This window comes from Vicugna pacos, chromosome 13 (genome assembly GCF_048564905.1).
Source record: "Vicugna pacos chromosome 13, VicPac4, whole genome shotgun sequence".
NCBI lineage: Eukaryota > Metazoa > Chordata > Mammalia > Artiodactyla > Camelidae > Vicugna > Vicugna pacos.
In genome coordinates this window covers 39,320,624-39,341,997 of record NC_132999.1, presented here as the reverse complement: position 1 = coordinate 39,341,997, position 21,374 = coordinate 39,320,624, and the positions used below count along the sequence as shown (strand labels likewise).

Below are 21,374 nucleotides of genomic sequence, written 5' to 3'. Positions count from 1 at the left end.
CCCTTGTTTTGGTCATCAGTGCTGACTGTTTACATTTGGTTTGCACTAATTTCATCATAAAATAAATCAGCTCTTGTAGCACCATTGACATTTCCTGGGTTCACTAAAGTGGGACGGAACTGACTGAAGAGAAGAGACAGTGCCTGTTGGCTGGGGAGGAGCATCAGTAGTTTTGGAGTCAGTGTGCTTCCACGTCTGAATGTTGCCAGGTCCCATGTTTCTTTTGTCAGTTAGTGACCAGGCGTCATTATAAAGATCTAGATTCATACATGTGGCAGTTTCTCTTTGTGAACTGACACAACCAGCTTTTGTAATCTTGTGGTTATTTTTCCTTTCAGGGAAGTCCCTGAGTCAGCCCACACCTCCTCCCATGCCAATCCTTTCACAATCGGAAGCAAAAAACCCACGGATCAACCAGCTCTCTGCCCGCTGGCAGCAGGTGTGGCTGCTGGCACTGGAGCGGCAGCGGAGGCTAAACGACGCCTTGGACAGGCTGGAGGAGGTGAGGCCCTGCCAAGCACCCTCCCTGGAGGGGAGCGACTTTTTATCAAAAGACAGCCCTTCCAAGGCCCTCTGAGCATAACTTGCGTGCCTTGACCTGCTTTTCAGAAGTAGGAACAGACCTGTGTAGGCCAGTGCTCTGTCCTTCGGGGCCCCTGGGTGAAGACACACGTGTGAGGAAACTTACAACAGTAGGCCGTAGCACCTGGTGGTGGGAAGTGGGCAGCCAGCCCCTCTGGGGGAGTCCGGCCTGCGATGCAGCCCTTCTCCTCAGCACCTAGCTGGCCAAGAATCAGGAGCATGAGTTTGCAAAGTTACCACCAGGTGTGGTGCTTGTCACAGAAGGGACCGTTAGTGAGCCTTCTATGTGAAGATACAAGCTACACAATTACCAAATAAGCGTAATTTTTTATAGTCTTGTTATTCTATTACTCTTTAGTAGATTATGAAAAGCAAGTCTCTTTTGAATTATTGTTCACCAGTCTGAAAAATATAGTACTTCACTTCCTGGTTTCTAAAACAAACCTCTAATATGTTTTATATTCTTTTTATTTGTGCGTGTCAAAGCAGCTATACCCAGAAGTGAGTGTTCTGTGTTTTCTGTTGTTATTTCTGTAGGTCAGTTGAGTTTTAAACAATTTGGTTTTGGCTGTTTCTTTTTTCCCCCATTCCTTCCAACTTTGGAGTTTGAAAGACCAAGGGGGAAACTGCTGCACGGTTTAAGTCATTCTGAGTCTGTATCACTGACATAGTCCAAGTGGCTCAACACCGCCTTGCCCACTGCACAGGCCTGCTGCCGTCTCTCAGAGCCAAATACTTAATGTGCGAGTCAGACGGGCAGTTCTCTCCCTCTGGCACCATCTCAGAGAAATGAGCTTGGGTGCAGGACTGGATTCTTGATGCTTCCAGCTGGAAATCAAATTATCTCAGAAGACGGGGGAAACGTGAGCCTACTGACAGGGGCTTCTGTGTGATCAGAGTTCCTTTCAAAATCATAGAAGTGAGGAGTGCTGACTTCTCTTCTGGGAGAAAATCCCTTCCCTTACGTGTAAGGGGATAAATCCTTTGACAAAGTGCCAAGGGAAAGCAAGGCTGGCTCCACCCATTCCTGTTCTGTGCTCCGTATTTTCCATGGTGGTTGTTCAGTTACTGTTTCTCCCGCTGCTCCATTACACCACAGCTCGTGTAAATAACCATGGCTTTACATGCAGGAGGCAGATTGTGCCTTCACAAAGGAGGCAACACATAGACACCATTGTTGGTCCCCCTCTGAAGGCCCGCATGGCTTTGCTGGATGTCTGAAAGTTTTGGTTTTGGGTATGCTCTGGGCTTGTTTGAGGGCCAGACGTTAGGTCTTATTGACACTTCTGATTTCTGTCTAGTTGAAGGAGTTTGCCAACTTTGACTTTGATGTCTGGAGGAAAAAGTATATGCGTTGGATGAATCACAAAAAGTCTCGGGTGATGGATTTCTTCCGACGAATTGACAAGGACCAGGATGGGAAGATAACACGTCAGGAGTTTATCGATGGCATTCTAGCATCCAGTGAGTCCAGTCATAATTCCAAACACAGGTCACACCTGGATTCCTTGCATTTACTTTGTAGAAACAAAATAGTATTCTGGCTAAACAGTCTTTCTGCAGTTGGAGCTGCAGTCTTAGGGAAGAAGTAATGTAACTGCTTAGTAAAATTGGTCTATTGTTTTGATGAAGAGAAGAATCTCATTTTGCTGAAATTAAAAAAAAAAAAAGAGGTCTTGTTTGACTTGTTATCGTAAGCAAAACAATTTCAGGTAAGGAGCTAGCTTTTGTGAATAAAGCGGTTGTGAGTACAGGTATGCCTTGGAGATGTTGCAGGTTCAGTTCCAGACCCCCACAGTAAAGCAAATACTGCAATAAAGCAAGCCATTAGAATATTTGGGTTTCCCGATGCATATAAAAGTTACATTTACACTGTACTGTAGTCTGTTAAGTATGCAATGGTGTTACTTCTTTAAAAAAATAATACATACCTTAATTAAAAGTACTTTATTGCTAAAAAATGCTGACCATTATCTGAGCCTTCAGTGAGTCATAATCCTTTTGCAGTGGTAACATCAAAGATCATTGATCACAGATCACCTTAACAAATATAATAATGAAAAACTTGAAATATTGTGAGGATTCCAAAATGTGACATAGAGACACAAAGTGAGCAAATGCTGTTGAAAATATGGTAGCAGTGGACGTGCTCGACACAGGGTTGCCACAAACCTTCAGTTTGTAAACAGTATCCATGAAGCACAATAAAATGAAGTATACCTGTAAAATGTTTTTAAAAATAAGTTTTTCATAATATCAGTTTCTTTTTCTCAATAGGAATTCAGATTTATTTTCTGTCAAAGTTTTATCGAGTTATAAGTAGCATGTGGCACTGTGTGAGTTTAAGATATACAGCATAATGATTTGAACTCCATGTTATAAAGTGCCTGTCACAGTAAGTTTGGTGAACACCCGTCATCTCACAGATACAAAATTAAACAGAAAAAAATTTTTTCTTGGGATGAGAACTCTTAGGATTTACTGTCTTAACAACTTTCATATGTAACATACAGCAGTGTTAGTTACGTTTATCATGTGCATTACACCCCTCATGATACCGGTTTCTGGCATCTGTATAACAGCTTACAAAGTGTAGGATCTCATTTATCTTTAGCAGGAGTCAGGCAGAAAGTAGTTAAATGACTTGCCAGTATCACAGAGCACATCTCACTGCTGTGCTACTTCACACGGGTGTCCCAGGAAGGCCTGTCTGGAGGTAGCATCTGATCTGAGACCTACCTAACGAGAAGGATCCAGCCATGTCAGGATTTCAGGGGAGAGAGGCAGAGGAACAGCAGGGATGGAGTGCCAAGACGGCAGTGAACTCGGCATGTTGTAGGGATGGAGTGTCAGGGCCGCAGAGATGCGAAGAGTGAAGTTGGAAGAGTAGGACATGGCCAGTAATGCAGGGCTTTGTTGACCATCATGAAGGGATCAGATTTTATTCTAGAGATAGTGGGCAGCCACCAGAGGTTTCCATCTGAGACAATATGGTCCAGTTTACATTTTAGTAAATCACTCTAAATATTAACAGTTCCTTTGGAAAACTATTGTCAAGAACCTGAGGCAGTAATCTGAACATAGTAAAATTTCACCCTGTTAATTTCAAATTGTCACTCTTCTGAAATAATCTAAATATCCAATAATAGTGGAGTGGACAAATAAATTTTGAAGTTGGTAGATCTGTTATTAAGTTGCAGGTGGCTGAATCTGCAAGTGAAAATGCCAGCAACTGAGTATGCTGTGGCTTCTCTTAGGGTAATTTTTACCTTCTTTATAATATTTTACATTTTCTTAGTTCTCTGAAGTGGGCATGTATTGTTTTTCAGAAAAAGATCAAGACAAATTTTTTTAAGAAGTATTTATGTAGCCTCCAACCAACCAAGTGAGCCCTCTTAATGTTCCAAAATGTGATTAATTTTCTCCAGAGTTCCCTACTACCAAGTTAGAGATGACTGCTGTTGCAGACATTTTTGACCGAGATGGGGATGGCTACATTGATTACTATGAATTCGTGGCTGCTCTCCATCCCAATAAGGATGCTTATCGACCAACAACCGATGCAGATAAAATTGAAGATGAGGTATGGGACATAATTGCATTTGAGTACGTTTTTAACCATCGGTTTCTATTGTCCTGAGTTTGGTTGGGTGCAGTTGCCACATTAGCCCTTCAGCATGTATGTTGGGAGATGATTATGTGGAGTTCGGTTTGGGGATCCCCTTTTGGATGGCATTACCCCAGTGGATTTCTGGCCATTGAGCTGTAGCTCAGTCTCGATGAGTTGTTAGTCAGGTGAGCTGCCTCTGTGGTGCTGTAAAGTTTACAGAGACTCTCTCCAGGACACCACGCCGCTTGGAACAGACTTGTCTCTCAGTCCTGAGATCCAGCCTCAGGATCCAGTAGAGCATCTTCATGTGTAGCATTTAGGGGTGAAATGTGAAGTAATGTTTCAGATGGTGTGTACCCACCAAGCTTTCTGCCTAGTTAAGAATTATATCACATTGAAAAGGACAAATTCATTAGTAGCACGTAGAGATCCAGGATGTGCTGATGCTGGGCTGGGCGAGGCAGCGGGCCAGGTCTTGGGCTTGGCCTGGAGCACCCCGGGGCTGACTTCTGGGGAATCTCGGGCTCCAGGTTGAATGAAATTCAAGTCAGTTCATGATTTGCTTTATTAGTCCGTTGATACTGATGCATGCACGTTGGCACATCACTGAAGGAATTTTGAAGCAGGATGGAAGAATATGTTGTATCGTTACTTGGGAATTTCTTTCATACTCAATATCTGAGTATCTGGTTAGTAAGACTCACAATTGAAGACAAATGTGTGTATCAAAAGCCTGAAATGCCTAAAAAATACATAATGAAGAGCTTCTCTGATTACATGTAAAAATCTTTGTTTCTCTGAACAGGAAGTCTTGCTTTACCCTTCACACTTTTCTCATTTTTTGTTGTTCACAACCAATAGGTCACAAGACAAGTGGCTCAGTGCAAATGTGCAAAAAGGTTTCAGGTGGAGCAGATTGGAGAGAACAAATACCGGGTAAGGAAGAGAAAACCAGTCCCGTGTGGTGGCTGTTCCTCCTGTGTGGCCCTTACAGGTGCAAGCAGCCTGGCACACAGCAGTCTGAGGACTGCCACCAAGGAGGACCAGAGCCAGTGGACTTGAGGTGTGGTCACTCTCTGGCCCTCGCCTCAATAGGTGTCAAATGTCAGGTGTCCTGAGAGCTAAGCTTCATGCCCCACGTAGCTCCATCTGGAAAGTAGTGCCCTGTCTCGTAACGGGAGCTTGTGCTTGAGTTCCAATAGAGGAGACGTTACAGAGGCCTCTCTTCACTGCTGACCAAGGTCTTTAGGGAAATGGAGGCACCTTTACCGTAAGATAAGGAAACTGTTACCTAATGACTGACCATTCCCACCGAAGAGCTGGTCACTGTGAGCCCAAGCGGCTAGGCCCCGAGGGATGCTCGGCCTGCTCACAATCTCCCAGACAGCCATGCTGAGTGAGGCCAGAACTGACAGTGAACCATGCTGTGTTTTAATTTGGGGACCAGCCTGGGGCATAGGAGGGACCTGTGACAGGGCTCCTAAAATGTATTCAGCTTGTCAGGATTCTCAAAATCCTAAGAAGATCTAGGATTGGCAAAGGGGATTTAGATGACCATTTCAGATGGCACAGTTACAGGTACCCAGTTAGAAACAGGAAATCGAGGTTCCATTAGGACGTCGGAAATGCCTTCGGAGTACACCAGAACCACACCGTGCTGCTCCGAGCCAGGAGCGGAGTGTTGGGAGACTCTGCCTTGGATCCAGCCCAGGGCATTGAGTTGATAAAGCTCCGAGCAATTTTATGCTTGCTTGTTGGGTTTTGTTTTCTTGGCTTTTTTTGTTTTGTTGTTGTGTTTTTTTTGTTTTTGTTTTTTGTTTTTATTACTTATGAGAGAAGCGAGTTAACAGGAGCACAGGAGGAACATAGAATGGAAAAGTTAGGTCTTCTCAGCCTGTTAAAACCTCGTCCTGGGGGCAAGAGCTCACTAAGAATATGGTCCGTGTGTGTCATTATACTTGAAACTGGTAACATGTTTACATGATTTTCATTCCTTAGTGTTAATTTGACAAAATGTTCTCTTTTTTTTCCCCCTTCCATTTCCTCCCTCCTTTACTCACTCTCTGTAGTTCTTCCTCGGCAATCAGGTACAGTGTGCCTTGCAACATTCTCTTTTTTTGGTGGAAATGGTCTATGTAGCTAATGCTGCCTGTTCTCTGCTGTGGGGAGAGGACGTAATCTGGAGCATGCCTGTGTCACAGCCGGTGGTCTTACCAAGTGGAGAAGCTGCTAACACGGCTCATTGTAAAGCTGTCTCAGAAGCAGAAGGACCTAAGTACATATTTTTTTAAAGGAGATGAAATTTTCCATTCAAAATTAGATTGGCTGAAGAGGATGATACTATGCTGAGCTGAGTCATAAGTAACAGTCAGGGAAGTTAAAGCCGTGGGATCCGTCCGTCCCACTTCTGCAGAGAGCCCAGTCTCATCCTTCTGTTTTGGAAGTCAGAATACCAGACAGCACAATTCTGATTTATACCCAAGTCTTTTGACAGTTAACACAAATTTTATTATGTACACTAAGTCAAAAAAGTCTTGGGGTATTTAAGGTACTCAGTCTGTTTAAATATCTTATTAACATTTATAATTACTTGTGCTTATATTGTATTTTTGTAATTATAAGGTATGTGAGAAGTTTAAAAATCATATTTGGCTGTAGTCTGAAGTTTGCCAGTTATGACCAGCCAGCCAAAATCTAATTGGATCAAATTAGACTTGCAAGAAAGACTGAATGCTTTTGACTCCACTTGGTAACTCTGACCTTTCTGAGGGCTCTGGGGTCCTATGTCTTCGAACGGAAGGAAGTTGCATGAGTAAAATATGTCTGTGATGAGAGCTGACTTGAGGCCCTCAATCAACGTTAAGTTCTAGGCACTGCTTTAATCACTAACTACAGTAACATTCTGGGCCAGTGGGAAGAACAAAGGATAGAAAGAAACTAAAAAGGAAAACAGTCAAACTAGCGTTAAATAAATCATTGCATAAGAGCACTGAGTGGTACCTAAAGGTTATGCCTGTTTGTTGATCACTGCATGTGAGTACCAGGGACCCCTTCGAAAGTGGCACTGAGGCAGGCGTTCCTCCACTACTCCATTGACCAGCAGAGGATCAGATGAGTTAGTTCCAGTGTTGGGAACAGGATTAAGAAGTTCATTTTGGGGGGCAGGTCTAGCTCAGTGGTACAGCGACTGCTTAGCATACATGAGGGCCTGGGTTCAATCCCCAGCGCCTCCATTAACAAATAAATAATTACCCCCCTTCTCCTAAAATGAAACAAACAAACAAAAGTGTAATAAAGTAAAAATAAAAATTTTTTTAAGTTCATTTTATACATGAGGCATCGGAGGCCTTAAGGATCACAGTTCCAACAGTCACAGAACTAATAATGTCAGAGTCCCTGCAGAGTCCCTGCAAATTCCCTGCAAGGGCTTTTCCATTTAAGAGAAGGAAACAGAGCTTCCAGTTGCCCTGAGATTCTGTTGGGAGATCTTTGCCTCACTGGCATCCCAGCTCTGCCAGGTTTATGCAGGTCCCCGTGTTTAGAGTTTCTGTAGCCTTTTCCACACTCATCAGTCTGGCCTCGTCCTCTCCAGCCACTTTGGCCTCTGGCTTGGGTCAAACTTTTTTTGCCCCTTAGCTTAGTAAGAGCAAGTTAGAATCTTTCAGAGAGAGCTCTAGTAAGAAATTAAGGGGGAAAAGAGAATGAAATAAATGGATTAATTCTGAAGGCTGTCAAGTGAAATGTAAAAATAAAGTACATCTTGGGGTTCCTTCCTGGTTCACTCTGGGGACACATAGGCCCTTATCTCCTTCTTCCCTCACCTATAACAGGGAAGACCCCAAGTAGTGACTCAGGCCAGTGCTCCTGAATCTGGTGGACCTCAGTTCCTCCCAGAGGGCCTCCCCACTCCCGCTCATTGGGCCAGTGACTGAGGGCAGCTGCAGAGGTCAAACGGGCAGCTTCCTTCCTCGGACAGGACATTTTTTCCCTCACATATCTGGGTCCCCACTTCAGTGCTCTTTACACTACACCATGCTGTTGCTGTAGTTACTTCGTTTAAAAGCTGTGTGAGATGAAGGATGTAGGACTATTTTTATTTTCAAAGAAAAGGGCTTGGATGGAGGGTGGTACTTATTCCATCACCTTGCCTACCTAAACAGTACGCTTGACTCAGTGCCAAGTAATATGGAGACTTAGCACCAAAGTATTAATTTTGAGGGAGGTTGGTTATGTGTCTTGCTCATACATCCTTTCTGGCGTTTTCAATTTTTGTGCTGTGTTTCTCCTTTATAACTTTGAAAATTCTAAGTAAGTGATTAAATACCCCTCCCCAATACTCTCCTTGAGTTAAATAATTGTAGGAATTCCATTTCTCTAACCATGTGTTTGATTTTTGTTTTAAGATCTCAGCATGATTCTCTTTCATTGCCTCTTTATTTTAGGAAGAAGATAATTTATGCCATGGGAAACTGTAATTGTTAACAGGGCTAGAAAGTAGGAATGTTAGGCATGAAAAAGAAAAAAAAAAAAAAACACCAGAAAGTCATACTTATTTTACCATCCCCAAAATGACTGTTGAATACTACTTATAATCAGCATAGTAGATTAAAATTTTAATTTCTTCAACTAAATTTTAGTATAAACACTGTCAATCATTTTTTCAACTTAAGAAAATCTGCTGGTGGTGTCACAATTAGAATACTTAGGGGTTTATTTCTGAAAATGATATGAAAAATCACATTTTCTTCTAATCTTATAATAACGATGATGCTTTGCAAGGGTTTCCTTAAGACTTGAAATATTATTTGCTGTTTTCCATTTAATTTTGAGCACACTGTATTCAGAAGTTGACATCCACCTTAGAGCTGCCTTTTCTTTTATGAAAACAAACTAGCTTAATAAAAAATTTTATTATTCGTTTTTAATTTGGGCAGAATCTTTAAAAGAATCAAAGTGAGCTAATCTCTGTCCTCCACACTCACCTTTGGTGCTGGTCATGACCATCAGAGGTTAACTTTATCCCAATAGAAAGTATGTCAAAATAATGGTCTTTAGCTTGGTGGTTTCGGCTTTTCCATATTTTAAGTTTTTGTGTGTGTGTGAAAATGTAAAGTAGTGAGAGTTAAAATCCTTCCGAAACTGTGAAATTGTCGTTGCGTCTGAATACAGTCTGCTCTGGAAAGAAAATCTAGCTCTGCTTGGGTGACCACACTCACCATGTCCCCTTGGCCCTGCAGTTCGGGGACTCCCAGCAGCTGCGGCTGGTCCGCATCCTGCGCAGCACAGTGATGGTCCGCGTTGGTGGAGGATGGATGGCTCTGGATGAATTTCTAGTGAAAAATGACCCCTGCCGAGGTAAGGAGCCGAACTTGGCACGAATTATTGGTTAGCTACGCCCTCGACACTGACTTCCTGCTTCCACAGGGTGTTGATGGTGGAGTCTGTTTATTCTGTGGTTAAGCTGCCTGGCTGTCATCCCACTAGCAAAGATTAGAACTCAGGCTGCCAGAGTAGACGAGGAAGAGAAAGCAGAGAAGGTTGATGCTGTCAGGGCAGACAGGTTTCAAGGGACACAGTAACAAGAATTGGGAATTTATTAGTGTCATCAAATGTTTCGGTGTGAGGAGTTACATTAACACTAGTCTGGAGAGAGCCTGATAAAGCCCTTTAGGTTCCCTGAGTCTGCAGATGCCTTTGCCTATAATGTCTGCATCTGAAACTCGGGGAGGGTATTGGGCCCTCTCATGTAGGGGAGGACTGGGAGCTCCCTGAACCAGGAGGGGAAATAAAGAACACCTAGCAGTGAGCCTAGGCCCTTGTAAGGCCAATGATCACCTAAGCAAGTTCATGGGGTGTCCGTCTGCTAACCACGAAAAGGCTGGCATGCCAGCCCCCAGGCGAAGGGAGCGGTCAGTGTAATGTGAGTGACGGTACCTGCAGCTCTGGGCGCGCGAGGGCCGAGCAGGCGGGGAATGGTCAAATCCCAGTCACTAAACCCCTTCAAATGCGTCCTTTCCTTTTTCCTGTTAGCCGAGCTGCATGTGGGTATACTGGAGGCTCCCCCACTGTCTGCCAATTTGTCTTTCTTGACCAGTTTCTGCATTTCCTGCTCTGTTTCTTTGTGTTTATATATTTTTTATTCTAGTTCACCATCCTGGGAGTAAAATAAAGCGCTCTGATTCCAGCTCTTCGATTTCCAGTCAGTCTCCCATAGGTTGGCTTTTAAGCTTTGTCCCTCTTACCCACATCCCAGCCCACTGAGAATGGCTTTGCTTCTTAAACTCTTGACTCTGTGGTATCTGCTGCCTTTATGAATGCTTTGAAATAGCCAAACCATAGCTTTTCTAACTGTTACAAGCTGACAAAACGTAAAATATGTCTGTTGAGACAGAACCCATGGAATTTGTTCTGAGTTTCTATTTAACAAATACTTACATAGTTTTGTATACCACACACTATTATAAGCACTTAACAAATAATAACACACACCGTCTGAGGTGTAGGTACTATTATTATCTCCATTTTACAGAATAGGAAACTGCAGCCTAGAAAAATTAAGTAACTTGCCCGAGGACAGACAGCTAATAAATGGCAGAGACAGGATTCAGATCCAGGGTAGTCTGGCTCTAGAGGATGTGCTTCTGACCAACATCCTGCATCTCAGAGGCTAAGAAACCCACCACCACCTCTTTTTATATGTGTTTTACTGGTTCTGTCTGCGTGATTAAATTAGTAAGGCTTCCTTACTAACCTAGCAGGAATGTCTACAGTCCTGCTACATAGCGACTTACATGTAAAGCTAAAGGTTCTCACGTGACTTCAGCTTTCCTCATAAATAGTTCCTCCTAACTCATTCTGCGTTTGCTCCAGTAACCAGGGTAATAATAGAACAGTTTTCATTAGGAGTTTCTTTTTCATAAAATAGTTTTAAAAGCACCTATTCTGATAAAAACTGGAGTGGATTTAATCAGTTTTAGAATTGAATTATGTTGCAAACTAGTTTCTTTGACATGAAAGTCCTCTTTGTTTTAAATGAGGATCAATACGTATCATTTTAACCTGAAGTCAGTGAAACATTATTCCTTTCCCCCTTTCCCAGTCTTTGATAAGGTTTTATTTTTCATGTCATGTGAGTGAACTTAACAATCAGAGGGGAGATAACTGCATGTGACATTTGGGATCTTTGCCTGTTTGCTGCCTGCTCTACTTGCTCTGTTTACGGTAACCCTGTGCTGCTGGCTCCGGAGAGCACTGCTTGCTTTGTCCTTATCTTACTAGCTAGAAATTGGAACCCCAAGGATATGTGGGAGGGCCATCTAGGAGCTATTTTCTATGGAACATGGTAGTCTTTTTCCGCATCCTTGGAGCAAACAAGGTAAGGCTTTCCTCTGTGCCTTTCCAGGAGTGCCTTCATCCCCGTTCCACTGGTGCAGAGTCAAGAACTCCCAGCAATCTTGGATGTCATGACTCTACCAGTGGCAGACAGGATGAGCCACTTCTAATCAAATAGAAAACTGTGCTAGAAGGGGAGCACTTTCAGGCCCAGGTGGATATAGGTGTCTTGGAAGGGCATGAACCTCACAAAGAGAAAAGTTCCTTGAAGCTGTCTGGGGTTCTGTGAGGAATTACTGTGGCTTCTGGAAGCACCACTTGGGGTAGGTTTGTCTTCATGTGTGTGTATTTCCTTGGCTCTCTGGACCACAGAAAATGTTACACTGAGGACAGTATGAAGTTTAGGACAGAGTTGTAGCACTGATGTTGCACAGTCATCTGGTACCTGCCTTTACACACTGTTCAAGGAGATGAAAACGATCTCAAACTGCACATTGCTTTAGCCACAGGTAAAAAGTAAAAGTATTCGCTTCGCAGTTTCCTGGTACTGCCAGAATTGGAGATTTCACTTTCCAGATTGAGCCATAGCAAAGGAAATCATGGCGTTTGGATGGAGATTAAAACAGTGCCCCTGCCTGATGACGAGGTGCACCTCTACCCTAGGGTTCCGTGAATGTTTCTGAGCATCAGGCAGATGAGTTCCCCAAAATTTTACTGCAGGTTTCAAAAAACTTCATTTATGAAGATTTAAAAGACATAGTCTGGCTTAGAACTGATTTTTTTTAATCATGTAAAACATACATAACATAGATCTTACCGTCTTAACCATATTTAAGTGTATGGTTCGGGGCATTAAATACATTCACACTGTTGTGCTACCATCACCCACCTGCAGAACTCTTCATCCTGTTACACGCATAAAACCATAGGACTGAATTTTGACTAACAGGCCTATTCCAGCCAACATCAGGTGGCCAGCATAATTCCGTTAGAAAATTATGGTCTCTCTGGTGGTTGAAAAACTGAACTTGAAAAGGCTGCCTTTAGGATCTGGTCCCCAAGATGTGATCTTCAAAAAACAACAACTACAACAACAACAAAAACCATGACCAAGTACATTTGGAAGACACCAAGTTAAAACTGAGCAGGTTTCTTTACTGCAGGACTTCTCAGAGCTTATAAAGTGCTGATTACATTAGGACTCTCCTAGAGAGAGAAATGCAGCATACAGCGTTTACTTAACTCTCCTTTGTAAGAAACCCTTCAAAAACCTCAATTTGGGTCATACTGCTGTAAGCAGTGAAAGACCATGGAAGGATTTGGAGCTGTTCAGAGAAATCAGGTTTTTATTTAGAAATTTGTCTGGGGAATGAGGAGTGAGGGAGGGGTGGGGAATAAGGTGAGAAACAAAGAGACCAGTTGGAAGCCTGTTACAATCACCTGGGGTGGAGGAGGTGCTCCATGAACCACATGAGTGTAAGGGGTGGTGGGAGGCTGGGGTGGGGACGGGGAGGATTCTAGAAGCATTAGAAAGTAGACTCAACAGTAGACTGAACTGCCATCAGGAGGGAGGGACCTACATCAGCAACCAGGTTTCTGGCCTCAGTCATGTCTAGTCAGTCATGTCAATGGCGTGTGAGGTTCTGACATCCAGGGAGGGGGTCTGTGCTGGGGACGTATTTGAGAGTCAGGTGTTACTATATGACAGCACTGGAGTCTCAGGTGGATGAGCTCATCACTGGGTTGAAAGTCTGAGAAGGAGAACAGGACTATGACAGAACCCAGGCGAGCATCAGCATTTAAGACGTGGGTGGGATGGAGTAATCGGGAGAAGGAGGAGAAGCAGGAGACGCAGGAGCTCAGGGGTCCTGGAAGCCAAGGGAGGAAAGTGTCTCAGGAAGAGAACAGTCAGTAGCTCCACCACGGGTAAATTACAGCAACAGAGAGGTGTCTTTACCTGTCCAACTGTGGGTTTTTGACCTGCACACATACGCATGTGTGTATGCACTCAATACAGAGAGCATTGGCCAGAGTGAAGTAAGTCGGACATAATCATACATTATTTTCAAGAGTGTACATTGGTATAAAACGTTATAGATCAGTTCTAGTATCAGAAACCTTAAGTGTGCATTTCTCCCCAGCAAATCCACTTGTAGAAATTTATCCTAAGGAAATCAGCATGGATGGACACAAAAACTTTTTACAAGTAGTTTGTCACAGCACTGTATACAATGTTTAAAAAATTACAAACAAATAGGATTATAGAACAGAATTATAAACAACATAGGGTTGGTTAAATAAATTTATGCGTGTATGTCGAAATAATACTTTGCAGCTACTTGAAGTTGGAAAGACACTGTCAGGCATGGAGGAATGTTCCTGATATTTTTGTATCTTTCATGTATACACAGACACACACACACACACACACAATTGTGCAGAGGAACAAAGACAGCAGCTTTTTAATACTGCTGTCCCCTAGATTGTACGATAAAGCAGTTTTTATTCTGTTTATATTTTTTTGTAGATTCCAACCTTTCTACAATTTAAAAGCATCCTCCTGAGGCAGAAATTGTCAGTGACCTTTGCCAGAGTGATTGCAGTGGTGTAGTGGGGATGGAAGCCTGAGTGGGATGAGTCAGTGTAGGTGGTGATGCAAGGAGCCAGGCGCGGGCAAAGGGTAACTCCAGTCCTGGCTCTGCCACGGCTTTCTGTGACCTCAGCTTCTAGGAATGCTTCACTGCCTCTGTCGGTGACATGGGGATGCTGACTGGTCACTGATGAGAGTCTAGAGCAGTATTACACGTGATCACACTTTGTAAATTGTATAGTGCATGGGGAACTTGTCACTGTCGTTATATTATTACATTTAAAATGTCATTGCCCTCATCTGCAGTGCCATTCAGAGTCTTCCTCTGGTATCACTCTGTTGTTTTCTGGGATAGTTGGCTCAGAAGTGAACTCTTAAATGTCCACCAAGTTTAAATAACATGTCTGAAGTTCTATATGGCTTAGGGCCACAGTTCTTTGGGGTGTCCAGTGCTCATCTGAGTAATAATTCCCGCTCATCAGTGTTGTCTCCATGCTTGCTGAGTGACTGCCGTTGTTCTGGGCACCTTAGCAAACACAAGGTAAAGTTTTTAGAGATGTGAAGTCTTACTGAAGTACCCAGGTTAGTGCTGAAGGAAATTCTCTTTGAGAATAATTACTGTAGATACTGAGGAAAGTGCTGATGTCCAGAAAATGGATGATGAGAGAACCAAGGGCCAAGGAACGAACCTTAAGGGGCATGTTCTGTTGGGGCCTGAGAAGGGAGACAGCTTAGCATTCCAGAGGCCAGAAGTCCTAGACTGTCCGGACAAGAAGGACTCTTAGACATCAGTCAGCTTGATTGATCATCTCAAGTGAGCCTGAGGAAACTGAGGCCCAGGGCAGGAAGGATCCCAGTTGGTGGCAGAGCCTGGACTCTGGCTTGGAAGTTTTGATATCCTAACCCTTTGAACCTGATACTTTGGTATGTTATGTCAACTTAACATATTGAAAAGACTTTGGATTTGATTTAGTAATTAAGAACCCCTCTGCTTGGACACCCGTGCAACCTGATTTAAAATCTACCAAGATTCCTCCAATTTCTTAAGGACGTTTGAGGTTGGGCAGGAGAAAGGGTGGGCACAGTTACCTGAAATCTTCTGAACTTGTAGTTTCTGGCCAACGTAAAAACTGTAATATAGGAAAGAATGACACATCTTTTACTTTTATTAAACATTTGTGTTGGCTCTACTTGGTATCTTCTGAGCGAATCCAAATTTTGGGTTCTGGTCTGAGGGGCTCCAAGAAGCCCTGGGAGAGCACTGTTGGTCTTCAGTGCTGCTTCCAGACTCCAGCCAGACACCCTCTCCCCCCGCAGGTGTGCCCTCGGGTTCCCTCGCTTGCAGCTCTTCACCCAGCCGTTTCTCACTGGCAAGTTTTGTGCATGGTCTAGATCTTTTTCTCTCTCTCTCCTCCCACATGTTTACTTCTTAAAGATACCATCTTGATCTTTTTACTGGACTGAGTTCCTGGACCCCTTTCTTTAGGATTGTTATCCACTTAATTCAAATAGAAGAGTCTAGACGATGGAGATTTCAGTGATCTGGCTTTCTTCACTGTTCCATTACCGTGTATCCTGTAAAAGTCAAGCAAAAAGTACACATGTACTATGAGAGAGAAAAGAGGGGTTTTGACTTAACCTCAGAGGTTTGTGAACTGCTGCATCTGCTTTCCCTTGACCAGTTACAGTGTGCTTGCCCAGGGGACAGCGGCAGGGCAAGATCGTGACCGCAGCATGGGGTGGCGCCTTGTGTACAAAGACTTCTGTATTACAGCGCACCATGGGGCTTTTAGTTAATGTGTCTGCTTGGGTGAGAATCATGACAAGACTGAGAAATCATGAATTCATCCCTATTTTAAAAGAATCCTCAGGTGGTACTAAACTGTAACTCATATAACTGTCATCGTGGGGTCAAGCAGCTGTATGACCATCAAAGATATGGATATTTTTAAGATTAACTGTCATCATATGTGTGTGTGTTTTTTCCCTTTTTAGCACGAGGTAGAACTAACATCGAACTTAGAGAGAAATTCATCCTACCTGAAGGGGCATCCCAGGGAATGACTCCTTTCCGATCTCGGGGTCGAAGGTCCAAACCGTCCTCTCGGGCAGCCTCCCCTACCCGCTCCAGCTCCAGTGCTAGTCAGAGTAACCACAGCTGTACATCCATGCCATCTTCTCCAGCCACCCCAGCCAGTGGTTCCAAGGTACGTACGACCTCCACAGTGGCCTCCTGCCTGGCTCCCATCTTCACAGATGTCCGTAGTTCAGTGTAGCCTCTGAAAGACTCCAGGGAGGAGAGGAACTTGAAGACATACAGACCAAGCCCTACTAGACCAGGCTGGCCAGGCCCTTGTGGTACACAGATACGGACCTTTAACACAACTTCAGAGGACATGATTGAAATAGAACTCGGGTGGTTAAGTCCAATACTCTTCTTTCCACATATTCCCATTTTAAGTTTGAGCCCGTCCAGAGTTAACTAATCTTGAAAATCCAGGCACTGTCTGTGCAGCTGGAGCTAACAGAGAAGGTTGTTATGATGGGTTATAGATGAAGAATGCTGTTGCCTTTCTGCCTGGTCCCTTTCATCCCGTTGGACTGATGTGCATTTTATTTTGTTTTCTGTTTCTTTAAAATTTAGTGTTTTCTATTTATTTTTTTTATGTTCCCAATTTGCTCCCTTTCTGTTCCATTTTCAATTGTTCCCGTCCTTCCCTTTGGATTTCCGTTTCACAGACTCCACTTCAGTTCTCTCGCTGTTATGACAAACCCTGGTTGGTAAACAGTAAAGCTGGCACCCCTGTCAGGGACAGCCACTATCCTGACCTCCAGCTGCCCAGCCCCGAGGTAGAGTATGGCTTTGCTGACTAAGGACACAGTCAAGACCGGACCCTCGCTAATGCCAAGAACTTGACCAGCGCTCCTTCCTGACACGAGTCCATGCTCTTTTCCATCTTTGTGGTGCTTGCTCTCACAGCTGATTCATCTCGTCCAGTGTTTTTCAGGGGTTTCTAACTCGGATTCACCAAAATTGGAGATAAATAAGAGATGCCTAAGACTGGATTGCCTAACAACTTCGTAACAGTCATTAGAACGATATTTGTTCAGGATGATAAACAGTGGTCATTCCTGGTGATTTGTTTGATACTGTTTATAATCAGGCCTCTTGGAATCTCCAAACGTCGTATCTGACACAGACGAGTTACGAACACTTGAAATTCATCTATGGTGCATGTTCAGCAGGGTTCTATCTTTGCTCAGGACAGAAGAGTGGCTGGCGCCCCCCCCCCCCCCCCCCGCCTGGAGCCACATCCCTGGGGTGATTGGTATCACCACACTGGTCCGAGGTGTGGGTGCTGCCTCCTTCGGCCACACACAGTATTGGGGAACACTGCTCTGAGGCTCAGATTTTAGCTTCTGAGTTCCTTGGCCTAAGCACTTGAGTTCTGTAGCCTTGATTTGAGTATACAATTGTGCCAGCAGTTAAGCATGTTCAAGTGCAGTCATTAAAATGCCCGAGCACTTTTGGAAGAGCAGTGTTTCAGAAACAAAACGTGGACTAGTGGCTTGTCTGGTAGCAGTACAGTCTGCACTCTAGCTCCTGCTTGGAAACATTGGGTTCTTGTGCCTCAAAAGATAGCATTGCCTTTAGTCATGTAAAGCTTCAGCCGATGAAGGCAGGAGGTACAAGAAGCCAGTGCCCATGAATGGACTGCTGCTTTGGGATTCATCCTGCTCTGAGCTAAAATTCCAGTTCTGAAATGCATCTGGTTTAAATCATGATCTGGGAACCCACTTCCACTAAAACCCCAAGACTCAGCCTGCTTTTCTTCTTCCTTATTGGCTCCAGTTTCATGAAAGTCCCAAAAGTTCAAAAATTTTAAAATGTCTTATTTATGAAGTGCCAATTCTCATGGGATTCTGATAGATGAGCCTTTTTGTTTTGTCTTAAGGTTTTACCTTTTGTTTCGTTTCATTTCGAGGTTTCGCCTTTCCTTACCTACTGGTGTTCCGCAGGCCGTCCCGACGCGGACGCCCAGCCCGGGCTCTCTGGGGCTGTGGTCCTCCCGGCAGCAGTGCTCACGAACAGTAGCTTCTGAAACTGGTGCTCTTCCTCCTGTGTGGGCCAGGAGGGTTTGTGCTTGAATCCCTTTCTGTCGCTTTTGCTCTTTCTTGAGAAATTAAAGATACCCAGGAAACACACAGAAATGGGTTGCTTTACTCTTGCATTTGTAAAAACATCTTAAAAGTCCTGGAAAACAATTTATACAGTTGATTTCAAGGAAAAATTAGAATAGCATGCTCTGGCCTGAGTGATACTTAAAACAGATTTAAAATATTCTTTCTCCAAATTGAGTCTTTTTTTAAAAAATATGCTCAGATTTGATGTGGAGCTCCTACCAGCAGCAGTAATGATAACATGCATCTATCCAGCTCTCTTCCAGTTGAGGAAGTGCTTCTACACATGACTGACTCATTCAACAAGCTTTTATGGAGCCCCTTTTCTGTGCCAGAGGTGGTTTTAGGTGCTTTTATGGAGTTTATGCTTTAATGTGGGAGATTCAGGCAACAAACAGGGAACCTCCCTGGGCTGTTGGAGGAACAGCCAGGAGGTCGGTGTGGCTTCAGTGGACTGAACCAGAGGAAGTGTGGTAGAAACGAGGTTGGAGAGGCCGGACCTGCCCTGATTCCCAGAGGGAAAAGTGGAGGCACAGACAAACCGCAGAGCCTAGCCCCGAGCCTGTGCACTTCTCATCATTTATTTCGTCACCAAGTCAAGTAATTTAATCTTCATTCTATCAGTAAGGAAACAGAAAGATCTGAACTTGACTGAAGGTGCTGCGCCCGTGCAGTAGAGACTGGGGTAATACCTGGATTTCCACGTTAAACATTTGGGGCTAGAACTCACATGTCACATTTCTAACCCCAAAACTTTGATACTCGGGACTGCTTGGATTTCTTTCCCTTTACTCATTTACCGTATTTCTGTTTGTTGTAACTACTGTAATCTTACTGTTTGAGGATTTTTTTTTCCATTTCTAGCAGAACTTTGTCAATAAGATAAAAGCTACTGAAAGACATTTTGAAATTTTTAATTGGAACATGAAGACTTTATTTTGGGAATCCTCAAAATACATGACTTAGGATACTTCCAAAATCTTTGTTTTCCTGGACTTTTAATTGGCTTTTCAATTGATAAGACTTAAGGAGGGCTTAAGGAGACCTTTTAAAATTGAATTTCTCACAGATTTCATCAAGTAAATATGACCTTTTTTTTTTTTTTTAAGGTTATTCCATCATCAGGCAGCAAGTTGAAACGACCAACACCAACTTTTCATTCGAGTCGAACATCCCTTGCCGGTGATACTAGCAATAGCTCCTCCCCAGCCTCCACAGGTGCCAAAACCAGTCGGGCAGGTAAGTACCTGCCCCAGCACTTAGGCGTCTGGATAAGGGGGAGTGGGGTGGCCAAGCTAGGAATTCAGGAATGGCTTAGCAGGGCTTCGCTGCTCCTCGAGGAGCAAATAATGAGAGTAGCACTGAGGTGTGATGCCCAGAAACAGAAGTGCAGGATTTCCTGTTGACCTTTACTTCTTCTCCTGTCAGCACAACTCGCTGAACCTTGCCTTCTGAGAGCAGGTGCTCCCACAGCCAAAGCCAGACCACTTGTTCTTGATCCCAAATGACTGTATTTGAGGGAATGCAGAAGGAAGAATGGGCCTCCTGAAGTGGGGCCTCCCTCACAAGCCCATCCAGTGTTGGGATGGGCATTTTGCAAGTCATGTTTCCAACGCCCTGTGTTTATTATCGCTGCTGGGGAGCTGAGAACATCAGGGAAAGATCCCATCTGTTCATCTGTTGATGTTCCCACTGGGTTCTGTTTCCTGCTCTATTTGCCATCACCTTGCCCCCATTCTCAGCCTGCCCACACAGTCGGCAGGCTATCTTCTGTGCCAAGGTGATGGGGCAGCCCAGCTCAACTGGCTGTGGGGGCACATGGGGTAACACTGCTGCTGAGAGAAGCTGGTTTCTAATCCCAGGAGGCACGCTTCTCAAGTGGAAGCGCAAAGCCAGAAGAAGTTTCAGCGATTTCTGTGTAGGTAAGGGGACCGGTTCAGAAAGGTTCTGGTTTACCGAAGGTCACACAGCATATCAGATCGTATTATATCAGAACCCTGGCCTCTGGTCACTTGTTCCCCACCCCTCTCCCCATGCCATCTCTGTTAAGTCTGCTATTTTATTCTTAAATTCCAGACCCTAAAAAGTCAGCCAGTCGCCCCGGGAGTCGAGCAGGGAGTCGGGCCGGGAGTCGAGCCAGCAGCCGGCGAGGAAGCGATGCCTCTGACTTTGACCTTTTAGAGACGCAGTCTGCTTGTTCAGACACTTCGGAGAGCAGCGCTGCAGGGGGCCAGGGCAGCTCCAGGAGAGGGCTAAACAAGCCTTCCAAAATCCCCACCATGTCTAAGAAGACCACCACTGCCTCCCCCAGGACTCCAGGTCCCAAGCGATAACACTGTACAAGCACCCCCAAGCCTCTATATCCACTTTGAATCCTGCTCCATACATTGGGTGTATATTTATTCTCAACGGGAGAAGTTATATTGTTAAAAGTGTAAAAGACTAATTGTGTTATGAAGCTGCCTTATTTTTTTTTTCTTTTTGTAAGTTACTATTTTCATGTGAATATTTATGTAGATAAAATTTGCCTCCTGGTAACCCTGTAATGGATGGGGCCCAGAAATGAAATATTTGAGAAAAAAACAAGCGAAAAGGTCAAGATGCAAATGTGTATTAAAAAAAAAAGCCTCTAAATAGGGTTTCTGCGCGGTGCAGGGTTGTAAACCTGCTTTATCTTTTAGGATTATTCCTAAATGCATCTTCTTTATAAACTTGACTTGCTGTCTTAGCAAGATAAATTATATTAAAAAACTAAGAATCCTGCAGTGTTTAAGGAACTCTTTTTTTGTAAATCACAGACACCTCAATTAGCAAGAACTGAGGGGAGGGCACTTCTGACTGCTTTTTCCATTGTTTTTAATGTTGTGTGATTTTAGCTAAAGAGAGGGAACCTTGTCTAGGTAACGTTTGCACATGATACAGCAAAAGGAGTTCATTGCAATACTGTCTGAATACTGTTTCAGTACTGGGTGTTTAAAGGGCAAATAGCTGCTAGAATTCAGGGGTAAATGTAACTGTTCAGAAAACGTCAGAACATTGGGGTTTTTAAGAGTCCTAGTTTGTAAATTCCTATCCAGC

General features: G+C 43.8%; 1 protein-coding gene across 11 annotated transcripts in view; it reads left to right on the top strand.

Moving 5' to 3' along the window:
* Nucleotides 1-21,059, top strand: part of MACF1 (microtubule actin crosslinking factor 1) — a 300,927-nt gene extending 279,868 nt beyond the window's left edge. For 5 of the 11 annotated variants that reach the window (XM_072974708.1, XM_072974710.1, XM_072974707.1 and 2 more), the window contains 10 exons: nt 339-502; nt 1,884-2,046; nt 4,011-4,165; nt 5,054-5,128; nt 6,262-6,279; nt 9,430-9,547; nt 16,110-16,321; nt 16,854-16,964; nt 19,406-19,535; nt 20,373-21,059. In XM_072974708.1, the coding sequence (XP_072830809.1) occupies nt 339-502; nt 1,884-2,046; nt 4,011-4,165; nt 5,054-5,128; nt 6,262-6,279; nt 9,430-9,547; nt 16,110-16,321; nt 16,854-16,964; nt 19,406-19,535; nt 20,373-20,629 (1,403 nt within the window). In that variant the 3' untranslated portion in view covers nt 20,630-21,059. The remainder of the gene's footprint in view (nt 1-338; nt 503-1,883; nt 2,047-4,010; nt 4,166-5,053; nt 5,129-6,261; nt 6,280-9,429; nt 9,548-16,109; nt 16,322-16,853; nt 16,965-19,405; nt 19,536-20,372) is intronic. The other 6 variants (XM_072974712.1, XM_072974715.1, XM_072974717.1 and 3 more) reach the window with 3 other exon arrangements.
* Nucleotides 21,060-21,374: the final 315 nt, after the last annotated feature.